This window comes from Loxodonta africana, chromosome 23, assembly GCF_030014295.1.
Source record: "Loxodonta africana isolate mLoxAfr1 chromosome 23, mLoxAfr1.hap2, whole genome shotgun sequence".
NCBI classification, from domain to species: Eukaryota; Metazoa; Chordata; class Mammalia; order Proboscidea; family Elephantidae; genus Loxodonta; species Loxodonta africana.
Window position 1 is genome coordinate 823,243 of NC_087364.1, and position 25,390 is coordinate 848,632.

The 25,390-nt window shown below is 41.0% G+C and overlaps 1 protein-coding gene across 5 annotated transcripts in view; it reads right to left on the minus strand.

Annotated features, from left to right (window-relative positions):
- The window catches only part of ATP11A (ATPase phospholipid transporting 11A), a 222,842-nt gene that overhangs the window by 16,797 nt on the left and 180,655 nt on the right, over window positions 1-25,390 (minus strand). For all 5 annotated transcript variants that reach the window (XR_010319085.1, XM_010594013.3, XM_010594015.3 and 2 more), the window contains exons 18-27: window positions 20,650-20,831; window positions 17,225-17,476; window positions 15,732-15,906; window positions 11,161-11,263; window positions 10,766-10,911; window positions 10,100-10,159; window positions 8,462-8,589; window positions 5,921-6,056; window positions 2,448-2,513; window positions 554-657 (exon numbers count right to left, since the gene is read on the minus strand). Coding sequence is in view for 4 of the 5 variants with exons in the window: in XM_010594013.3 (XP_010592315.1) it covers window positions 554-657; window positions 2,448-2,513; window positions 5,921-6,056; window positions 8,462-8,589; window positions 10,100-10,159; window positions 10,766-10,911; window positions 11,161-11,263; window positions 15,732-15,906; window positions 17,225-17,476; window positions 20,650-20,831 (1,352 nt within the window). In the remaining variant the exon portion in view is untranslated. The remainder of the gene's footprint in view (window positions 1-553; window positions 658-2,447; window positions 2,514-5,920; window positions 6,057-8,461; window positions 8,590-10,099; window positions 10,160-10,765; window positions 10,912-11,160; window positions 11,264-15,731; window positions 15,907-17,224; window positions 17,477-20,649; window positions 20,832-25,390) is intronic.

Genomic DNA, 25,390 nt, shown 5'->3' on the forward strand with positions numbered 1-25,390 from the left:
AGCAGAATACCTAGCCTTGCTCCCCGCAACCATATCACCGGGACCTAGCAGAATACCCAGCCTTGCTGCCCCCACCATATCCCCGGGACCTAGCAGAATACCTAGCCTTGCTCCCCCAGCCATATCCCCGGGACCTAGCAGAATACCTAGCCTTGCTGCCCCCACCATATCCCCGGGACCTAGAAGAACACCTAGCCTTGCTGTCCCCACCATATCCCCGGGACCTAACAGAATACCTAGCCTTGCTGCCCCCACCATATCCCCGGGACCTAGAAGAACACCTAGCCTTGCTGTCCCCACCATATCCCCGGGACCTAGCAGAATACCTAGCCTTGCTCCCTCAACCATATCCCCGGGACCTAGCAGAATACCTAGCACACAGCAGGCGCTCAGCAAATACTTGGCACACGAATGAGGTTACTTGTTCACAAAATGCTTTTTGAGCCCTCGAATAAAGACACCGCGGGGCTCTTCAGGTATGATGATTAAAAAAAAAAAAAAAATTTTTTTTTTTTTTTTTGTGATGATTACCTACTATTTATTGAATTCATACCAGATAATTCCTCCCCAGAGTAGGGAAAAGACAATGTAGAACAGCAGTGAACCCCAGATGACAAAGTGGTTTATCCAAGTCCAATAGTGTGTATCCAATGCAAGCTAAAAGAAAGAAAGAAAGAAAAAAGTGATTAATGAACGGTATGGTATTACCTGGGCAAGTCAGCATGAGCCATGACAACTAGGCAGGAAAGCCAGAAAATGGAAAAAACAAACAAAAACAAAGCCAAACACATACAACCACAAAACCCACCTTAATTTTCGCCAAAAAGCCTACATAAACCTTTTCAGGAAAAGCAAAGCAGAACAAAACAAAATCTTATATTCCAACAGCAAAAATGAGCGTTGCAACCTCAGCGGCTTTGTAAGGACAACGTTCGTAGTAAACTCACTCTCTGGACTCAGTGACTACAGTTTTAGGTGTTTGTTTACATTACTACCTAGGAAAATTACTTTGGGAACTTTTTGCATCACTTTTTAAGACTCAATTGACAGCTTTTAGGACTTTGGAAATGAAAGCTCACACAGAATTTGAGACTCTCAAAAGAGCTGAATTCTCCAAATACATTAATTTACCTCAATTGGATTATAATTTGATTATTTTGAGGATGGGCTGCTTGCCATTTAAAAGAATTTAATCTGAATCTTTTTATAAAGAACAGACTCATCCTTAATTTATCTTCTGTACAATCTGGGAGCTCACATACCAGACCACTCGGGTTGACTGTGACACCGCACTTTACGCGTTTAAGTAGCAGGAAGAAAAATCAGAGGGAAGCACCAGGAGGCCGCCCCGGCTGTGTCCAGTGGTGGCTGCGTACAGACTGGCTGAGCCCAGAGACCACGGGGCCCACAAGCCGCAGGACTGGCTGAGCCCAGAGACCACGGGGCCCACGCGCGGCAGGACTGGCTGAGCCCAGAGACCACGGGGCCCACACGCGGCAGGACTGGCTGAGCCCAGAGACCACGGGGCCCACGCGCGGCAGGACTGACTGAGCCCAGAGACCACGGGGCCCACGCGCGGCAGGACTGGCTGAGCCCAGAGACCACGGGGCCCACACGTGGCAGGACTGGCTGAGCCCAGAGACCACGGGGCCGACGCGTGGCAGGGCTGGCTGAGCCCAGAGACCACGGGGCCCACGCGTGGCAGGGCTGGCTGAGCCCAGAGACCACGGGGCCCACGCGCGGCAGGACTGGCTGAGCCCAGAGACCACGGGGCCCACACAGGGCAGGACTGGCTGAGCCCAGAGACCACGGGATCCACGCACGGCAGGACTGGCTGAGCCCAGAGACCACAGGGCCCACACGCAGCAGGACTGGCTGAGCCCAGAGACCACAGGGCCTATGTGGCCAGGACTGGCTGAGCCCAGAGACCACGGGGCCCACGCGTGGCAGGGCTGGCTGAGCCCAGAGACCACGGGGCCCACACGCGGCAGGACTGGCTGAGCCCAGAGACCACGGGGCCCACGCGTGGCAGGGCTGGCTGAGCCTAGAGACCACGGGGCCCACACATGGCAGGACTGGCTGAGCCCAGAGACCACAGGATCCACGCACGGCAGGACTGGCTGAGCCCAGAGACCACGGGGCCCACGCGCAGCAGGACTGGCTGAGCCCAGAGACCACAGGGCCTACGTGGCCAGGACTGGCTGAGCCCAGAGACCACGGGGCCTACGTGGCCAGGGCTGGCTGAGCCCAGAGACCACGGGTCCCACACGTGGCAGGACTGGCTGAGCCCAGAGACTACGGAGCCCACGTGCGGCAGGACTGGCTGAGCCCAGAGACCACGGGGCCTACGTGGCCAGGGCTGGCTGAGCTCAGAGACCACGGGGCCTACGTGGCCAGGGGTCAACTGTAGCCAGAAGAGGAATCACGGATGACATGAAATAGCTTACCTTCAGGGTGACTGTGAAGACCATCACAGTGAACACCAGCGTCCCAAAGGTCCAGTTTCCAAATATCTATTTGGGGAAAAATTGTCCAAGTAAACTCTTGTTAACATATATTTTCTCTCTCTCCCACCCAAAACGAGAGTTTTAGAGACACTGCTTTTGTGTGTCAACATTTCAAACCCCAAAGACCAAATTCGTTTAGTTATTACCAAGTAAAAAAAAGATGGCCATAAATGTCTCGGAGCACAGCAGGAACCCCGTGTTTCCACCTTCAATACCTCTCAGGGCCAGTTAAGTGACTGAGTGATTTATTCCCAGCCCCCTGCCTACACTGAACTTCCTGATCCTTGAAATGGATCCTACTTACTGCTCCCACGCTGCAACAGATATTAGGACTAACACCTCAAGCTGAGAACAACCACAACCCCCAACCAACAACTGGTATTTAAATATGTACAATGCAAACTCTGGTACATCCTAACCTCTTTTTTCCATCTCATGTTTTATACAGAAGAGACATTTACCTAGTCACCTAGCTATATCTTCTCTTGCATATTCCAAGAACAGAAAAACTCAATAGTTTGTGTTTATTCTCTTTTGAACTCGACTCAAATACCTGCCTGCTGTTCAAGGGACCCAACAGCTAGAATATTTCGATGAGAAAACAAACGTGCTAACTGCGGGTGATACAAGGATAGGAAGACATAATAAGGATATTGTAAGGATGGGATTTTCCTCTGGAAATCATAGGAAAGGGAAGAAAAGGTGAAGACAGACAAGACAGAGCTGGACAAAGGCCCCGAGCAACCAGTGTGACGGCCAGAACCACAGACACTCCAGCAAGTCAACTGAAGACACAGACCTACAGGAGGCGGACGACCCAGCCAGGAGAAAGGGAGAAACATCAAGCAGGTGTCAGGTGAAGTGCCTCTGCTCCCATCTTAGGGGCTCTGGCAGGACACAACAGGGGAAACAGCAATTTGGCAGAGGCACGTATGTGACTCAAAACCCATGAAAACAACAAGACATTTCTCAACTATACACAAAAAACACACACAAGATAAAACATCTACAAGTAAGACTTCTTTTAGGAAAAACCAGTCTATTGAAAATTTTATTCTACAAAAATTACTTTCTTTGAGAAGACTTCCACACTGTGTAAGAACTGACCCATTTCCAGTTTATTGGATTCTGTAGAGAGCTGTGCCTTTCTGAGAATGTTCCTATTACTTCTTTAAAATAAAATCAAAGCTTTATTTCACAAAGAATTAAAAAGGTGGAATAAAATGACTTCCTTTTATGGTTAGCTTTCGACCAAAGAAATATACCTGTACATAACTCAATTTAGGTGACAGTGCAGTCTACAAGTCTTTTGACACAAGAACTTACTTGTAGAATTCTACTTAAGACTTTTTGTGGCAAACACGAACTTCTAAAGGACCTCAACCATCACGGCCTTTTCACTTTATTCTTCACCTCTTCGTGACCAAAACTGGGTTTCTTCCTTTTGGCTTGGAAATACCAGGCCAAAAAAATCAATGGAGACTTATATACACCAGTGACTCTTAATCAGAGGCAACTTTTGCCCCTAGGGAACATCTTTCTCAAAGAGTTTTCCAGAGAAACATTTCTATCAAGTGACATCAGCCCCCAACCCCACAACTAAGCTATCTCTAATTTCTTCAGGACCCAGTAAATTGACAATTTCATTAACTTTATCGTTTCATTCAGATTATTACTGAATATCTTAGTATAAACGTCTCTGGAACCAGTCCTCACTACTCCACCAGGTATAAGTTTATTTTCTTTTCCTCACACCTCTCAGTCTTGGAGATGAGTATTCTTGTAGGAAGATTTTCTACTCATAAAAATCCTCAAACCCAAAACAATTTAATTTTCTTGTGTAAAAAATTCCACAGCAAAACATTACTCAGGTTCATGGTCAAGAACATCATGGTCATAAAAAAACTTCCACTAGAGTCCCTTCACATATACTGACTTGGTTTCCACTGAGCCCACTGGTATACTTTGTTCTTTACCACACCGTTGACTGCTCATGTTTCTGCTATTCTCGATGTTTACTGGCTTCTCTTATAACGCGTTCTAAGCTTTTAAGTATTCATCTAGGGACACTCTGCTGTTCAACACTAATACAGTAATTATTGTTTAGCACTGTTATCTGTGGCATCAAAATGAGAAACCGCTACTGTTATTATGGTTTATAACGCCTATGCAGAAAATGCTCAGTAAGTGAATTTTTTTTACAAAGTTATCTATGATTCTATTTTACCTCTCCCCCCCAAGAACTATGACTGACCTATAAACATGCCTGTAGAATGATTTAGGTCTTTTCAAAAAAAGCAGTCCTCACTTACTGACAATCAACAGAACCAGGCTACACCACCGATGAGATGCCTTCTAGTTCTCAAGGGAGTGCTCTCAGAAAGACACAAGCGCTTCCATTTTCCAGACTGCCCTGCTGCCCAAGAACCAACAGCATCATCACTCATCCGAGACTGCCCCTTGATTTACTTGAGTTATTGTAGATTTACCTCAATTACTGCAGAACCAGCCCAGAATATAATTTTTAGTTTCGTAAGCGATCTAATAGCAATTTCCCCAACAGGCCTCGCATATCTGCTTATGCTGCTTTTTATTTAAGGTACAGGGAAGTTCAAGCATATCAAATCAATAAGAAAAAAATCACTGACTCAACTGGCAATTCTGACACAGAAATTCAGAGATAAAACACCAAGTACAAATGATCAAAATGTACACACACTTCTCAAACGCAGCTTTAGTTCTAAAGTGAGTAGAAGGCAGTGGCAACTAACAGTATTTCTACTAACAAAGCACACAGATATCACAGTTGAAAATATTTTCAAGAAATATTTTATTTGTAATGCACTCCAAAAACATAGAGAAAGGACAAACCCACAAGTGTCTTACCATATACGTGTTGGTAGTCATTATCTGAGGGTGGGAAGAGAAGCAAGTAGCAAAAAGAAAAAAAAAGCAAGATACAAATAAAACAAACCCCTAGAAATTATGTAAACAACTAGAGCTGAATGTTATTAGAAAGCTATAAATCTATTCATTGCAAAGACAACAGATAAGTACATGTGAAAAAATATTAAAATGTGTTAAGTATTAAAAAGCAATGCTTGAATGATCTGATTGAATCACTACATAAGAAGCTAATGGTGAAATCTAAGTTACAAAAATCTCAGAAGGGTGTTTCCTCACAACCAGGAGGAGTCTACCACAGCACAGCGTTTCCTGACATGGAGCACTAATACAATGTGTTCTTTAAAGCAATTGGATAAACAGATACACAAAATGAATCTCCTCACGAGATCAAAACCCAACAAGAATCTTCAGGCTGTACTGAATTAGTGTATTGACAAAATGATCATTTAGGATTAGAAGGGTTTATTCCTAAGTAGCTTAGTCAACAAGATCAAGTAAACACTAACCTGTCCGTTGCTGGTCACGGTTGTATTTTCAAACATGAAGTAAGCACCAAAGAAAAATACCAGAGCGTCAAATACTCCTAAGAATGTCCAATAAATGAACACTCGCCAGCGGAGTAGAGCGTTCTTGGCAATATCTCTATATGAAGAAAAATGAAGGAAATTGCGTTCTCATCATACTGAAGTACCATCTCGGTTCATTTCATTGCATTTGCACAATAACCACAACCATCTGCACAGAGCGTTATAGCTATTCTTCTTTCTAGGTGAAGGCCTGTAAATCACTGGTGTTTTTCCCCAGGTAAGCAGAACCTACATGTGGAGCTAGCTTGGAGCAAAAGCACTAAAACTATCACAGATGACCCTGCGATGTAACTAGTCACGGGACGTTCTCAGGAAGGCAAGAGCATCACCATTTACTCACGCCATGAAATAATGAGGGAAGGGGCAGCATGGAACTCAGTGTTCCTCCCTACTGGAGAATTCCACCTTCAACCTTCTACCTACACACAGTACATCCACTTTCCTGCCCTGTCCACATGTCCACGTATTGTTCAAGTCAGCATATAATCCCTTCTCCACAAAGCCTTCTGTGTTAATTCCAAGCCATGTTATTCTCCTGGTTTTTATTATTAGTTTATACTATTCAGTCTATGTCCAAATCACACACTTCCAAGGTCCTCTGTCCGTTCTACACAATTTGACACTACATTCAGTGCCACACCTGGTTACAGAAAGGGCTGGAGACAGCTCATTATACGAAGCTGGTATAGTGGAAACAGAGCATCATAACCATAAAAAAGGAAGCAAATATACTATGATGGCATAGAATAGTTTTGATAATGTCCCTGTAAATGATAAAATATAAGTGACCAATAAACATTAAGTGTGGCAGAAAAACCAAAATGTTTTTCAGACTTGGCATTTTAATACACATATAAATGTTCTTCATTAATTTTTCTCTGAACATTTTCTCTCTCAAATTAGCCCGTAAGATCAGATATAGCAAAGAGGTGCTACAGCTCATATTTCTGCTTCTGAAAGTAATCAGCGTAGAACCAGGGCTTCGAACCCTTTCAGGCTTGAACCCAGGAAGCTTGTTAAAGTGTAGATTCTGATTCAGTATATCTGGGGTGGAAATGAAAACTCTCAGCAGGGAACTTGTTAGGAATGCAAATTCTCAGCAGGGGTTTGAAGCCCTGCACAGAACACACTGCACATGTTTGGCATTTAGTAACTAAAATTAGACTGAAGACCTCAAGTTTGCTACACAATTCATGGTATGACATCTCCTCAGGCTGGATTATACCTGTGAGCTCAATAAGAAATAATCTGTAGGATTCCCTCTGGATAAATGTCTAAAAGAGTATATACACTTTTATTTGCTTACACTTATTCCTGTATTAAGTACTAATAACAAACTCACAAGTTTGTATTTTGTTGTTGTTTTAAATGGTTGCCTTCACTGATTATTTTGGGCTTCGACATTTTGTTAGCGGGTTGCTAACAAAGCCTCTGATAAGCGAAACAAGTGTTGTTTGACTAACGGTGAATACGCAGGAGAAAAACCTGGCAATCTGCTCCTGTCGAGATTAAAGCCTAGAAAACCCTAGGGGGCAGTTCTACTCCATCATATGGGTTTGCTATGAGTGGAAATTGACTTGACAGCATTTAACAACAATAACAAAGGTGGATACACAAACCTATGTGTGTGAAAAACTTTCACGGAGCTATACACACACATGGGTACAAGCAAAGGTGAGACAATCTGAGTAAGTTCAGTGGATAGAATCAATGTCAATACCCTGGTTGTGATACTGTACTGTTGTTTTGTAAGATGTTCTATCAGATGTTATCACTGTGGGGCTGGATAAAGGGCACACGGGATTTCCTGCATTACTTTTTCCAACTACACGTGAATCTAAAATTATCTGAAAAGAAAAAGTCTTAAAAAAAAAAAAAAAAAAAACCTAAAAAGAGTAACACACTGCATATGCCAGATATCCTGGAGTTCAGTTCTGAAATAGCAGAAAAACATTTTTTCTTTATTATTAAAAAAGAACTTTTTAGCAAAAAAAAAAGCATACCATTAACTTTTCTTTTTTTCCTCACTGAATAGATTATACCTGGTTTTCACAGGATAATCTAGGCTATGAATTTACAGAGGTCACAATGGGGAAGGAAACTGGTTCTTCCATAACTATCAAAACCAACACTAAAATACAAATGTAACGTAAATCTACCCACATCTGAAGTACATTCATTTAAACTACATGGCTTTCTGCTTAAAGAATTTCCTGTAGAAGCAACTGTATCAGCTGATACATTGATTTATAAATAATTTCAACTATACATTTATTTAATGAAACCCTGGTGGTGTAGTGGTTAAGTGCTACAGCTGCTAACCAAAAAAAAAGGTTGGCAGTTTGAATCCACCAGGCACTCCTTGGAAACCATATGGGGCAGTCCTACCCTGTCCTATAGGGTCATGAATTGCTACCCAGTTACTCTCTGATATAAAGGAAATGTTCTCAGCCACAATACCTGTACAGTGACGGGTCTCTCTTGAGCATGTCTATGCTGACATGTTGCTCCATCAGACTGTACAAGAGAATTGGAAGGGACGTAAAGCTGATATTGTACAGTGTAAGATACGCAGTATCATATAAAGTCTGTAAGAAGAACAAAATATTAAACTAAAAACAATGCTCCACTGTATTTTTATAAACATTTTGGATATTTCGTTTAAAAAGATTTTTTTTCTTTTAATTTGTAAAGAACCACAGACATGAATAATCACCTTTCTCCTGATACAGAATGACCAGGGCTTTTCCAAAGTGCATTATGTCAACTAGTCAGGATTAAAATTACAACTGACAGAAGGCTCAACTCTGAGCCACCCATTCTGCCACTGCAAACTGAGATATGTAATTCTGATTACTGTCTTCAAACTCCAGTTTTCCCCGATCCTGGTCCCTTCAGATAAATGCAGTTGCCACAGTCCAACTGTGCAGGAGAGGATAAGTAAATAAATGACAGAAAGGAGATATCTGCTTTTATAGCAGTTGCCTAAGCAGCACCTCCATTATTTTCTCCAGGTCAACACTGCCTCCACTTAGCACATTTTAATATACCAAATTCCAGTGATGACCCAAAGGGCCAATTAAAAGGTCTTAGATTTAAGGTCAGAATCAACTCAATGGCAATGTTTTTTTTTTTTTTTTTGGTTATACTGACTCTGGAGCCCTGGTGGTACAGTTGTTATGAGCTCAGCTGCTAACCAAAAAGGTCGGCAGTTGAAATCCACCAGCTCCTCCTTGGAAACCCTATGGGGCAGCTCTACTCTGTTCTATAGGGTTGCAATGAGTTGGAATAGATGTGATGACAACAGGTTTGAATTTTTTTTTTTGTTTTATACTAACCCTCGAGGAGCCCTGATGGTGCACTGGTTAAAGCACCCGGTTGCTAACCAAATGGTCAGTGGTTCCAACCCACCAGCTGGGAGGAAGATGTGGCAATCTTCTGTAGGGATTTATAGCCTTGGAAATCCTATGGGGCAGTTCAACTCCATCCTGCAGAGTCCCTATGATTGGAACCGCCTTAATGGTAGTGGGTTTGGTTTGGGTTATACTGACCCTCAGCAAGATGGACTGACACAGTAGCTGCAACAAGGGCTCAAAGAAAGCAACGACTGCGAGGATGGCGCGGGACCAGGTGGCGTTCTGTTCTGTTGTACACAGGGTTTCTATGAGCTGGAACTGACTCCACGGCACTTAACAAGAACGTCATGCTGCCTTCTGTCCATTGGGTTCAGAAAGTCTAGCATGGTATCACTCTGAGCCCTGGAGAGGAGGGAAGTCTCTCTTGGCCGCATCAATGACTGGACTGCATCTAAGAAATGTATCAGCATTTGAAAGTCTGAGTCGGCAGGCTCTGGAGCACTGCGCAGTGCCTCAACATCATGGCCTCTTTTCCTTTACCCCAAGACTGCTAAATGGGCAAAACACATATACTCCAGAGAGGCAGGAAGATGGAGAGACATTGCTGCCTTCTTTGCCATCTTTCCATGGAGAGTCTGACTGCATATTTCTGGCAGTTTTCTCTTCTCTACTGTAACAACCAACATGGCAGATGGAAAGTAAGGGCTCAGGCAAGCTTCTAACTTGAAATACTAGAACTGACCTGTTGTGAAAATCCACAGAAGAACTGGTATAAAAACTGAGGGAAAATGAAGCAGACATTCTGAAAGACAAGTCATAAGGTTGTTAATTCAAAGACATCTTATAAGAGGTATCCATTACTTAGAATTCATAAGACAATGTCAGTTTAACGCCACTTTATTTTGGGAATTTGATCGAGCGGTGTCCTATGATCTACAGAAGGCAGATAATATGCTTTAAAATGTTTTCTTTTTTCAATACACCTAAAATGTATACATGAATATATTCTGGCACTCTGGGAAAAGACATCATAAAGAGAAAATCTGTCTAGTTAAAGGGAAACAAGAAGGCAATGTGTCAGTATAAACAGGAAAAAAATTAAATTGCATAATTGGAAGCAGGACCCGAATGAATAAGAAATTATTTAAAGGAATTATAAAAGAATGCCTCTTCCCCAAACATTTTAGTACTGATATCGTCTTACTGGTTCCACATTAAATTGTTAATGTGATAAAAGTGGTCAGGATTTCCTTTTGTAGTAACGGCTGTACTCCTTCCTTTCTGGCAGTGGCTTCTGTTTTTAGATACATTACCTCTCATGGCATCAGCCACTCTCATAATTGTGTCATTCTACCATGTGTGTTAAACACCACAGAAACAGTGATGGGAGCAAGGGACTCCATCTTACCTTATAAAAGAAGTATTGCACAAGCTCAGCTATCCTAATATAATAAAAATGCCCATGAACAAGCAGCATCTTCTTTAAGTGCTTAAATTTCGGTACTGCATAGTCACTGTTCCTTGCAGCCTGACGACCTTCCTTTCCAATGACACCTGTAAGACGGGGAGAAATGTGCTGAATAAACCTTTCTCATCACCATGCACACAAAGTAAGGCTAGATCAAGCCATTATTATGAGATTTCCCGGTCATGAGTGCACTAAGTTACAGATGGTGTCCTGAATGAACCGTGTCAATTCTATGACATTTCCTTTGACTGTGTCTTCTTCCTGTCTGGTAAAGTGACAACTCTTGATTACCAAGATGTGTGGGCAGCCAAAAAGGAAGAGACAAAGTGGCTTACCTATGCCCACGTGTGCTTCCAGGATCATGCTGACGTCATTCGCACCATCACCAACTGCTAAAGTAATAGGGTGCTCTTTTGAAAATTTAATTAATTTAACAATCTGGAAAAGAAGTAAATGCAGAACTTATCTTCTCTGCTTATTTTTACTGAGGTTATTCATTAGCTAGGCAGAATTTTTAAAAAAATAGTTACTTTAGGAAAAGGAAAAAATCGTTTGTTTATAGCTAATTTACTATATCCAATCTAGCCACAGAGGATAAAATCTTTTTCATATTGAAAACAAAACAAAATAAACCAAAAGTAACTAAGGTATGATTACAATAAATTGAAAAAGACTGGTAGGCAAACTCTGAAGACAGAGACTTGAAATATACGAAGTAGCTTTTAGTTTCTGCTATACTAATATATGGAGCCCTGGTGGCACAGTGGTTAAGCATCCAGCTGCTAACCAAAAGGTCAGCAGTTCAAATCCACCATGCAGCTGCTTCTTGGAAACCCTATGGGGCAGTTCTATTCTGCCCTATAAGGTCCCTATGAGTTGGAAAGAGAGCTTGAGGTATTTGATCTAAGACTGCTCCCTCCCAGCTCAGCTAGGTGGAGACTCCATGCCATACTGCAGCCAAGAACACAGGGCTCCCTCTCCCCCCAGCTCCCAGTTGGAGGGCTTTCTTCCCCAGGGTGGTGGGGTGGGGGGGTGGGAGCAGAACTTCAGCATTTCTCACCCTGCCACCAGCTACCTGTTTCTGAGTCTAGGTCCTGGGTGGGACTTACTCAAGTGTAGTCGAGAGGTGGGAGCTTCTTTCTTTTGCCTAGCCCCCACTCATGAAACAGAAGCTCTATCTTGGCGGGTGGGGGGAGGGGGTGCTGGGAATATGCACTGAGAATACTGGAGCCCTGATCACCCTTGCCCCAGCTCATGATGTGGTGGTTCCATGCCAGGAAAAGCAAGCCGAGGGGAGCTCAGGCTGCTGCCACTGCACCCCTGTATCCCAGAAGCTTGCCACTGTCTCAGCTCTAGAGCCCTGGCTCAGAGATTTTGCCTGGAGAGAGGAGAAGGCAATAAAAACAGATAGCTCTTAATCTCTTCCCAAAGAACTGACTTCATTTGCAATAGGATATGGTTAAGTTCAAGCCTAATGATACTCTCAAGATTATATTTATAATATATTTGCCAGTAACAGTGGAAGCTGGGGGGAAAAGCAATTGGGATAAGATTTATGGATTTAGTGAAGATACGGTTTAGCCTATAGGCTAGTTAGTTTGTAGGAAAACCAAATCCAAAACCAAAAACCCAAACTCGACTCATAGCATCCCTATAGGACAGAGAAGAACTGCCCCATAGGGTTTCCAAGGAGCAGGTGGTGGACTCAAACTACCAACCTTTTGGTTAGCAGCTGAGCTTTTAACCATTATACTACCAGGGCTCTAGATTGTAGGAAAGAACCTGGGAATAAGACAACCGGGAGAAGCCCTCCTGGGGTTAGAACAAATACCAAACGCTGACCTCAGCAACTATTCATTTACAGAATCCACAATCTGATTGGATTATGCTGTAGAGCAATTCATGTCTCAGGGTATTGTTGAAAACAATAGAGTAACTGGCTGGCAACTGGTGGCGTTTCACAGCTTGTTGTGGTCAGGGAAAGCATAAAAGAACAATTACAACACTCTTGTAATCTCAGGGTGAATGTGGTATGCCCAAAACTTTGTCTCCCTGAGATGCAACATCAGAGGCTTAACACCCTGTAAGGGAACTAGACTTCACTAAGATAATCCAGCCAGTCGCTAGACAAATAGACAAAATAATAACAATAAAAAACCTCAAGGGGAGGGGTAGCAGTACCTCGAATTGCTACAATATATTACCAAAAATGTCCAGTTTACAACAAAAAATGATAAGGTGTGCAAAGAAAAGGTATACAGGAAAGTAAGACCTATATACCAGATTAAAAAAAAAAAAGGCCAGCAATAGAAGCTGCCTGTGACAGTGACCAGAGGTCAAATTTAACAGAAAAAGACATCCAAGTAGCCATTATAAATACAGGAACAGAATTAAAGGAAAGCATAACTAAAGAAGGAAGATATAATGACAATGTCACATCAAATAGAGAATACCACTGTTGTTGCTGGGTGTCACCAAGTTGGTTCCAACTCATAGTGAACTGTCCCATAGGGTTTACTAGGCTATAATCTTTACAGGAGGAGACCACCAGGTCTTTCTCCCATGGAACTGCTGGGTGAGTTCAAACTGCCTACTTTTTGCTAGCAGTCAAGTGCTAAACTGTTGTGCCACCAGGGCTTCTTGAGAATACCATTAATGAGATATTATTATAAGACAGACATTACAAAAAAGAATAAAATGGAAATTCTGGAGTTGTAAAGTAGAATAACTAAAATAAAAAATTGACTAGAGGGGCTCAACATAGATTTGAACTGGCAGAAGAAAGAGCTGATGAACTTCAAGTCAGATCAATAGAGATAATGCAGGCCAAAGAACAGAGAGAAAGAAGGACGGAGAAAAATGAACAGAAACTTAGAGCAACACGGAAAAGTGTTAAGTGCACCAACATACATATAATAGGAGTATATGAAGGAGGAGAGAGAAAGGAAAAATAAACATTTGAAAAAATTATGGCTAAAAACTCCACAAATTTATTGAAAAATAGTAACGCACACATTCAGGAAGCTCAACAAACTTCAAATAGGATAAACACAAAGAGACCCACAAATAGGCAATCGTAGTAAAAATGCTAAAAGTCAAAGACAAGGAGGAAGTCTCGAAGGCAGCAAGAGAAAAATGATTCTTCACGTACAAGGAACCTGAAAAAGATGAACAGCTGTCTTCTCGGCAGAAAGAATGGAGGCCAGAAGGTAGTGAGATAACATATTCAAAGTATTCAAAGGAAAACCGACAACCAAGAATCCTATATTCAGCAAAGTGATCCTTCAAAAATGAAGACAAAACAGTTTCCCAGATAAAGAAAAAACTGAGAGGATCTGTTGCTAGCAGACCCTCCTTACAAGACATCTAACAGCACAAAGGAGGTTGGTGGGAGCACAGCTGCACTGGGCTATGGAAATGACTACAGATGTTAAAGTTGGAGTTACAACGATTGTTGGATTTGTGACATTAATAAATGTAATATGTAAAACAGTAATACCACAAAAAGAGGGGAAAGGAATACAGCCACACAGGTGTAATATTTCTGTATATCACCAAATTAAGCCAGTATAAATCTGAAGCTGATTTTGATGAGATGCATGTGATAAGCCCTAGAGAAACCACGAGGAGCCCTGGTGGTGTAACAGTTAAGTGCTCAGCTGCTACCTGAAAGGCTGGTGGTTCAAACCCACTCAGCAGCTCTGTGGAAGAAAGACTTAGTGATCTGCTCCCATAAAGATTATAGCATAGGAAACCCTATGGGGCAGTTTTACTCTGTCACATGGGGTTGTGATGAGTTGAAAATTATCTCAACGGCATCTAACAACAACAAAGAAACCACTAAAATATAACTCAAAAAATACAGTACAAATTTTAAAGAAATTAAAAAGCTGCAAAAGAAAATATTCACCTAATGCAAAAGAAAGCAGTAAAAGAGGAAAAGAGGAACAAAAACGACAGGAGACATAGAAAACATAGAGTAAAATAATAGGTATTCTTCATGACATCGTCATCTGCCTAGTTAGTTTAGCACGTGTGCACACAACGGAAAAAAACTACCTCCTAAAAAAGTACCAACCTACAAGGCACAACGTTTATAGGGTTTGTGAAAGATGTATTTTAGCCTGAATCACTGAGTTAGTCTAAGAAGAAATAGATTTCTTTCTTGAACAATTACATTGATCTATGTACCCAAAATGGTGCTTAACTAAGTTGAAACTGTTCGAAGTTCACTGACATCAGAAACACACCTATATTTACATATGTATTCTACAATGGTTGTAAAGGTATTTAAAAAGACAAGAAAACAAAACAACAACAAAACAGTTCAGGTTTCCTGCAAGAACACAGCAGAATAGGTAGGAGGTACGTTTAGAGTCAGAGAGTAGAGGTCAAATTTTGACTCTGCTGTTTTCTAACTGCATCATTTTAGGGAAATTATTCCAATTTCTAGGTCTTAGATACTCCGTTTGTAAAATTTGGATAACTTCACTCATCTAACAGGGTCATATCTGTAACTGGCACACAGTAGGTGCTCATTAAACTTTAGTTCCCTTCCAATCCACCGTTAGCATAGATTCTTAATAAATGGTTGTATTTTTGAGGGCACAGTTCTATTTCACATGAGAAAGACAGGGACTCTCTCCTGCCTTTACTTCTAGGGAGATTATAAATTTGATTCAGTCAACATTTACTAATCCTTGTGGTTAATCACAACAAGCAAAATGACGCCATTTTTTTTTTTTTTTTTTAATTTCTATCATTTATGGTTTTTGCTTCTATTTTAAAAAGGTGGGAGCCTTGCTACATTTTGAAAACCTGAGTGACTGGATGAATTAATTGAAGATCTTCGATATTTAAACACACTTCAACCATTAACTAATTAAAATAATAATACAGCATTAACCTGGGCCTTCTGCAACGGTGCCATCCGGCAGCAGAGCACTGCGCTGCAGTTTCGGCAGATTTCAAGGAAGAGTTCTCTGTAGTTGCCAGAACTCCCGTCTTCTCGGGGTTTCATTATTAGAGACAATGCAGCTCCATCAATAATTAAGCCATAATCTTGCAAATCTGTGGAAAGTCTGTGAGATTATATAAATCAGAGGGATTATTCAATAGCTAAATCAATTGAATTTAAAAGATTACATAATTATTTTTGGCTATCCACAGATATTATAACTCCACTGTTAAGGGATAATTAAGGGAATTATACTTCTTGTTTTATCAATACAATCTTTACAGTACTGAATGTAACACCTCTGATTACATTTTTCTCTCGTGTTTTAATAAAACATCCTTATTTCACTTCGGTAAAGCAAAAACACACTTCTGTTTGTGGATTCGTATGGAAGTTCCAGCAGTCCTGAAACAATACAAGAGCGTTCATCTTGGATTTTGAAGAGGTCAGTCTACAGTCTTAACTTCCAGGCCACAGCTGCTAACCTCAGTTTTCACCTTCACCAGCTACTATTCCTTGATATTCTGTTTGGATTACCTAAATCGGTGAGAACATGGTCATAATATTTCTCCTTTTTGCTAGGTTTCAAAATTACAAGGAACACTGCTAATCCCCAAAAGGCACTCTGCAGGTCAGGTGAAGAAAAATATCTTTGTGCTACTTATGAATAACTTAAAATTTACGTATGATTAGAGAGCTGTTAATTCCTTTGCCCACATTGATGAAAACTTAAAACAATTCTAATAAAATATAATCTTAAGATAATGCATCTAGCATAAGCAAGGATGACGCTGATAACATGTATCAGAGCATAAAGCTGAATGTCTTGGGGGAAGAAGACACCCTTGGGCACACACTGTTTTAACAGACAACCAACACGCATTCTTAGTATTTCCCTACCTCATCTGGCAGACACACTGAGAAGCCTAGAATGGAACTCCCTGTCTTAGAAGCAGCTGAGAGCTAACCCATTCCAAAAGACATACGTAACATATAAAAACCAAAAACCAAACCTGCTGCTGTTGAATCGATTCCGACTCATAGTTACCCTACAGGACAGAGTAGAACTGCCCTATAGAGTTTCCAAGGAGCACCTGGTGGATTCGAACTGCTGACCTTTTGGTTAGCAGACACAGCTCTTAACCACTAGGCCACTAGGGTTTCCATATAACATATATACATACATATATATTTTTTTCCCCAGTGTTAAAAATTAAACAAACAAACAAAAAAAAGCCTGTTGCCCTGGAACTCAGGACAATTCTCTAATTAAATGAGGTGATTAGACAGAGGAAGCTTTGATAAATTTGAACACGGAAATGTAAATGGTTTCAGATATGCTATTTTAAAACAGAGCTTAATCTCAGGGCTTCTCTCCTGGCCAGCGCGTCTCAGCTGCCTGACAAGCTTTGCTGGGGTGGGTAAGGGAAGGTGCTATCTACCCTGAGAAGGTGTCTCTCGTTAGGCTGCCACTACAGCGCAGAACGGTCTTGCTCAGCTCAAAGAGAACATCGTGTAAACTCTGCTCTTCAATTTTCTTGGTGGTTAACTCGAGTAGTTGTGTGTTTCTCCTAAAAAGTTTGCAGGCATAGCAGGTGGCCGCTGCAGTCTCCATTTTGTCCCCCGTTAGAACCCACACTTTGATTCCAGCTTTTTGTAGCGCTTCAATGGTATCAGCGGCTTTTTCCTGGAGCCTAAGGAAAGTTAGAGAAAACACAACAAACAATACTGACAAAGGTCCCCCAAAATTAAAAAGTACCATGTTGCTGACTCATGAATACTATAAAGTACTTGAACCTTTTTTTAAAGTTATGCATTAATTTTTACAACGAAACACTTAATAATATCAAATAGTTAAATACGGTTAAAATGTTTAAGAAGTAAGGAAGGCTGCCTTGTATAAGCTACATTTCCTAGGTATCATAGTTTTCTGTCTAGCTGGGACTCACTTTAGGCAATTATAAGAAGGATTACCATAACCACTAACAAAAAAATTCTTAACCAGCTTGAAAAGGAGATCTGGAAATGATGTGATACGTATACTCGTTATCTTTTGGTATAAACTGTTCTAATTTTGCCACTTATCAAATTGGAGCCCAGGTACTTCTAAATAATATAAAAAATTAATAACGACACTAACGACCCCACTAGTAAAACCCAAGCTGCCACTGAGAGAATTCCGACCACGGCGACCTCAGATTCCATCTCCACAATGACCTCATCACCCTCCTTTCACACACGGAAAAGCCAAAGCCTAGACAGGTTAAAAAACTTGCCCAAGAAGAACAGCTGCCTTGACACTGGTCAAGATTGTGTTGTCATTCTTGGAAGGTTTGGAGTCAAAACCATATTCACCTCATTTTGGTGACCTGTCATGTTTTCTGGGTTTTAAAATCTTAACTTTTCATGGGTGTATGAAATGATATAATATGTTCCCCACAGATACTAAATGGAAGGAACAGATTTAAAGTCTAATTGGAATGATTTGGGTTAGAATCTGAAAAAATTTCTGGTCCTAAGATCACACAATCATAGCATTCTAGAAATATAAGAAACTGTATCTAATTTTCTAATAACATCCTTCCTTCCTGCCAGTCTATTTTCATCATTTCCTTTAAGGATCAGTCCTAATTTTTCCCCAGGGAAACACCATCCTCTCTCTACACTCTCTTATCCTGAACATTCATCTTCTCTCTGACAAACAGGGACCCTGAAAGGATGAAAGGATTAAAAGCCCAGTGTCTGGCACACAGCAAACCATTCAGTGATCAGACCTATCATATCACTATCAAAACCAAACCAAACCTGCTGCCATAGAGTTGACTCCAACTCCAGCAACCCTACAGCTTCACTACATAAAAATGGTCCTATGCACAAAACACGCTTCTTTTGTTTATATCTTGTTTTCTTAATCCGGACCGGATGCAGAGAATGTGACTTAAAAACAAACAAAACCAACCAAACACTTCCTACTTTCCCTAATACTCTACTCAGACTGAAAGCTCAGTAAATGCTCATGACTAAACACACCGGAATAATCTAAGTTTAAAGGTATGGAAGTTTTTTTTTTTTTTAAGTTTTGGACTATCTTATGGACTGAACTGTGTCCCCCCAAAGTACCCACTAAAAACCCAAACCCCCCAAAGTATGTGTTGTAAATCCTAACCCCTATAAAAAACAACTTAACTGGTTGCCATCGAGTTGATTTCAACTCATAACGACCCTATAGCTGTGGTTATAATCCCATTTGGGAATGGGTTTTCTTTGTTATGTTAAGAGGCCATATCAGATTATATCATATCAGATTATATCATATGCAGATTAAGCTCAGAGAAGCAAGCAGAGGGGAAGATAGGTGCCACGCCACATGAAGACCACCAAGGAGGCAAGGAACAGAAGCTGAAAAGACAGGGACCTTCCCCCACAGAGCCCGCAGAGAAAGACTTCTCCTAGAGCCAGTGCCCAGAATTTGGACTTCTAGCCTCCAAAAAAAAAAAAAGCTGAGAAAATAAACTTGTGTTTGTTAAAGCCAGCCACTTGTGGCAATTTGTTACAGCAGCACTAGATAACTAAGACACACTACAATGAATCTTAAAAGCTTTCAAACTTCACAGTTTGGTGAGAACAAATTTATGGTTATCACCACTTCCAGGAAACAAACCCTCACTAAATTTTCTGAAGTTTTTGTTTTGTTCTTTTAAATTAGGGTATTTTTCCCCCTTCTCCATTGCATCAAAATAAATTGTAATTGATTTCTACACTGTCCCTCAAAACAACACAGTGGAACAAATGACCATTTCTTGGTGGAGAAAACTCAGCTGCTGAGTCAATTCCAACTCATGGTGAACTCATGTGTGTCAGATTAGAACTGTGTTCCACAGGGTCTTCAATGGCTGATTTTTCGGAAGGAGATTGCCAGGCCTTTCTTCCAAAGCATGTCTGGGTGAACTCAAACCTCCAACGTTTTGCTGAAGCAGCTGAGCGCGTTAACCATTTCCACTACCTAGGGACTCCTTTCTTAGTGGACTAACTTTAAATAGCTTTCAATCCTTGTTGCAGAACTGTGATAGATTAGAAGCTTTTCCTTTGGAGGTATTTGAAAATCTGTAATTGGTAATTTACCAATAATTATTATTACTAGTTTTTGCAATATTCCACTTCATTATTTTAAATTTCTCAAATAAGTAATGACAAATACATCAAGTGTGTAAATGTCAGCAGTTTGAACCCACCAGCTGCTCTGAGGGAGAAAGATGTGGCGGTCTGCTTCTGTAAAGATTACAGCCTTGGAAACCCTCTGGGGGCAGCTCTACCCTGATCTATAGGGTTGCTATGAGTCCAAATTGTCGAGATGGCAGTGGGGTTTTTTTTTTTTTTTGGTACATTTGGAAAGAACTAGTAACAAATTTGGAAAACGAATGAGTTACTGATTCCATTCTAAAGGATAATTAAAAAAAAAAAAACCCGTATCTTGACTATTCATAACATCATGTAAAAAAAAATTTCTAGTTTCTTCTAGAAACTATGAATTCAGGCATCTTATTCACTGAATGTAAATCTTTTTCAGAATATAGATAAATAAGTATCTACCTTGTTCCAACAATATCTAGGTTAATTTTAAAATTAAGCATTATCATTTTATTTGCTTTGGTGAAAGTCATCATATCTGCAGTTCGTGACCTCCTCCCCGTGACATCATTCCACAGCATGCCATAAGAGAACCTTCTCTTCCTAACGAATAAACACATCGAACGCCACACGCAGCTGACAAACGCCACGCGTAGCTCAAGCTCTCTCTGTGTATCACGCAGGCTGTTATAGTTCATCGTTCTTTGTTTTCGAAGACAAGGCATAAGCCGTTACTTACCGATCCTCAACAGCTGTAGCACCAAGCAGAATAAGATCTTTCTCTATTTGCTCATATGCTTCTGCTAATTTTTTTTCTCGATCTTGAAGTGCCACTTTAGCAGCCTGCAGCAGCTTATAAATGCCTTCATATTCTTCTGGAATGAGTCTTTTGTAGGCAACACACAAAGTTCGAAGTCCCTCCTGTGGAATAAATTGTAACATTTAACATGAATTGAGTGTCACTTGCTCAAATAATTATTTTTCAATTGCTTTCTCAATACCCCATCTCTCTGGTGAGAATAACTAATCAAAGAATTACAAACCAGTCAGCCCTCATATGAGTTAGTCACTTACAACTGAATTGCTTACCCAAAACTCACCCAAACCCACTGCCCTCGAGTCGATTCCGACTCATAGTGACCCTACAGGACAGAGTAGAACTGCCCCACAGAGTGTCCAAGGAGCACCTGGGGGATTCAAACTGCCGATCTCTTGGTTAGCAGCCATAGCACTTAACCACTACGCCACCAGGGTTTCCTGAATTACTTACAGCTACATTAAATATGGATGATCATTACAGATTATAAAATTTTCAAATTACTAAATATGGGAATAAATAATACAAATTTGGGCCATCATAACAAAAGCCAAACTTTGTTCCTTTATTTTAGTAAATAAACAGCTCAATTAAAAAACTTTTAAGGATGATAATTCGCAATTGTATAGCAGATATCAAGTGATCTGGAGCCCTGGTGGTGCAATGGTTAAGAGCTTGGCTGCTAATCAGAAAGTCAGCATTTGAACCCACCAGCTGCTCCTTGGAAACCCTATAGGACAGTTCTACTCTGTCCGATAGAGTCGCTGTGAGTCGAAAGCGACTTGAGGGCACATAATAACAATCGATGATCTTTCTAAAGCTACACGTTTTCCGTGGGGAAATGGTAACGTGTTTTGATCTTATTTAGTACTCAGTGAAGGAAAACTGCTAGGTTATTTATCAAAATTACTGGGTACACAGAAGAGTAAAATAAGAATGTAAGAATAACAAAGTTCTTTATGGTGATGCATAATTCTAGATGTCACCACACAATAGAGAGCGCATTACAACAGCCAACAACGTGTAGAAAAGTAACTCACAGAGGCTGAAAAGACCAAAACACAGGGCACTAAAACCTCTCCATTCTGTCAACACAAGTTTCATTCCCATCAAGGCGAAACAAACCACCTTTACCTCGACTTTCTGTTACTAAATATTAATGCCAACACAAATGTTTTTAAACTGAGGATGTAAGACATCATTTTCCTTTCTGTTTTGCCTTGTTTCTTTACCCCTAACCGTACTGATAACATGAAGAGAATCATAACCTTCCTGAGTAATCACTGGTCATCCTGGGAGAGTGCTGGTTTTTAAGATTCCTTTTTGTATGAGTTTAAATGTCCTATAACTCTCAGAGAACACGGCACATTTTCTCTGAAGGGCACAACCACCACTAGTTTAATGGCCCTCATTGTCCCAGGAGCTCTTGAAACCCAGAAGGGATAGAGCAAGAGTCTGTGAAGAAGTGGAAATAAGGGAAACAGTCTGTGTGTGGCTGAAATTTTACTCCCCAGGACACTCTGCAATTTCTTTTACTACCCATCCTCCCCATCCCTTCTTGGTTAAAGAGGAGCAAGACAGAGACCACCAAGTTTATCTGAAAGGAAGGCCCATTTCCCCCAATACTTAAATACCAAAGCGTAAAAAGATGCACTGCTACACTCCTCCTGTTTCCTCTCCTAGTTTAGCGTGCTGCACTGGGGTTTTCTATTTGCTCATCCGCCTATTTCGTGGGGCTGTAAGCTCCCTGGTAACTGACATTGCGTCTGACTGTATCACTAAATCCCTGGTACAGAACTAAAAACTCAATAATGTTTCCTGAATGATGAGTGGTTAAAATTAGATCAGAAGCATACACAGATGACCAGTTATGGAGAGAGGCAGAGAACGTACTGAGAACAAGTTCTCTGGCTTTCCCTAAAAAAAAAAATAAAAAATTACTAAGAGGTTAGAAAAAACACATGATACATGTCTTCATTTTCAAGCCACAAAAATTATAGGACAAGAAAATGGTTTTATAAAGATAATAATTCAGAGCTGCCCTTGAACTCAGGGTTGGTGTGAATGGTGAGCTGAAGCTTTCAGAAATAAGTAGATGCTTGTTTCTAGGGTCGATGGGGGATACGTCATGGTGGAAAGATGCAGTGAAGCTCTTTTCCCTAATCCCATGGCTAATTACGATTAAGAACCTGGACGTTAAATACACAACAAACGTAAGAAGACTCCGAAGGTGGAGATTAGGAGGACTGGCTGGAAACCTTGGAATGTGAGGAACAACGTGACAGTGAACTCTCTGGGTTTTCTTTTTGTCTCGTATGTCCCAGACCAGGTGCTGGAGAAGCCACCAGCTGAGAAACACCAAGGGCACAGATAAGAAAAGTCCCAACAACAACAAAAAACTTTTAGGCAATAACTGCTGTACTTCAGCAAAACACCAAGACACTGTGATGCCACCCCCACCCTTGCCAGCGAAGGGAATGGGAAGCCTAGACTTGCAGGCAGTAGTGAAGAATCCAACACCTCTAGACGCACACACACACCTCAGAGCAGAGTCACGGAAGGCTGAGTAGGGATCCAGGACAATCCCAGCTGATGGTAACAAGCCTAGACTTCACATCCCCTGGGTAATGACAAGCTGGGGTAGTTAAAGGAGGCCTAGTGAAGAGTCAGGGCGTTCATCACTGCTGGCAGTGACGGCCGTCCTCTCCTGGTGGCAGTGCAGTTCAACTGGGGAGCAGTAAACGAGGCAGTCCTGCCCTCTCAGCCAGGGAGCAATTAGCAGAGGCCTGGGGGGCCTGAACTCCTTCCCTTGCTTAGCAGTTATCAAGAGTACCTTCCCCCAAAATGCCAAGCCCACAGGTGTTGGTGGAGGAAGCTGAGTGGGGAGCCTGAACTTTCATTTCCAGCTGGTAACAAGGTGGAGTGCCCCTTCTCCTGACAAAGCAGGGTCAGAGGAAGTCAGATCACAGAGAAGATTTAAGTCAGGCCCAGAGTCTCATAACATAATACTCAAAATAACCAAGTTTCAATTGAAAACCACTTGTCATACCAAGAACTGGAAAATTCCATCTTGAACGAGGAAAGACAACCCACAGATGCCAACACTGAGATGATAGAGATGCTAGAATTACTCACATTTCTTAGCGAGAATTTTTACAGCAGCCATCGTAAAAATGCTTCAACGATCAAGTAAGAACACAAGTGAAGAAACAGAAGTCTCAGCAAACAAACAAAAGATATGATGAAGAACCAAAAGGATATTTCAGAACCGAAACACACAACAGCTGAAAACAAAATCTAAACGGATGGGCTCAACGTTTAATGGAATAGAGGGAAGAGAGAAAAGAACCAATGAAGTGAAAACAGACAATAGAAATTACCCACTCTGAACATCGGAGAGAAAATGGATTGAAAAAAAAATGAACAGAGGATCAGGGACCTGTGGGATTGGACTGTAACACGAGATCTTTAACACTTGTATCATCAAAGAATGGAAGAAATGAGAAAGAAGGTGGTAGTGAAAATTATTAAAAAAAAAAAAAAATTGAAAATGCCCCAAATCTGGCAACCTTAAAAGACATAGACACAAGAAGCTGAGAGAACCCCAAACAAGGTAAACGCAAAGGAATTCACACTAAGACATTTCACAGTCAAACTTTTGGAAACTAAAGACAAAAGCTGTTGACAGGAGTGAGTGAGATGACATCTATTTTAGAAAAACAATTAGAATGAGAGATTTCTCATCAGAAACCACGCAGACTAGGACGTATTTTTCAAATGCTAAAGAAAATAACTGTCAGTCTGGAATTCTATATCCAGTATAAATACCCTTCAGAAATGAAAGGGCAATCAGGACTTTCTCAGATGAAGGAAAACAAAAAAAATATTTTGCCAGCAGACCTACCCTAAAAGAATGGCTGAAAGAAGTTCTCTCAACAGGAAGGAGTCTTCCAAGATTCTTGCACTGGTAAGGTTATTTAAGCCCTTCAAATGCAGTAAAAAGCTACTTAATAATATATCCTTTTGGGAGGAGACAAATAATGCTTTATTAAGCGAATGTTTATGTTAGTTTTGGGTCTTAATAAATGGAAGTGGAAATCTGTTTAATTTCCAGACCATCAGTGCAGCCATCTGTTCCTCGTTACTGGGGCGGCAGCTACAAACACAGGGCCTTTCCCCCCTTGAAGAGCAGTGTTACCAATTTCTAGGAATTGAGAGAAGATTTACGGCACAATTTCAAAGAAATAAGAGCCTTTCTTTCTGTAAAATGCTGGTAGACAGAAGCCTGAAGCAACCTTTAATGTTAGAAAGTGAGATTATTAAAGAAAAAAAAAAAGGTTGAAAGAAGACTTTAAAATTAGTTACACGAAAAAAAGAGCACGTAATTAAGAGCTCGTCATGGATTACAGGAAGTCTATGCTGTCTGTACGTGCTTCTGCAGAAGTGTCCACATTTAGGAGACTAACATAAAACTATATGAAGAAATACTGAGTGTGAAAGCCTGGATTTTTCTCACACAGCCAGAAGCAGTCCAGACAGAATATAAGGAATTACTGTTTTGGTCCCATTAATCTCCTTTATTTCAAATATGACTTTTCTCTCAAAGAATGGGAGTGGAAAAAGGAAGAACGAACAGAGAGCTAGCATCAAGTCCTGGTCATTG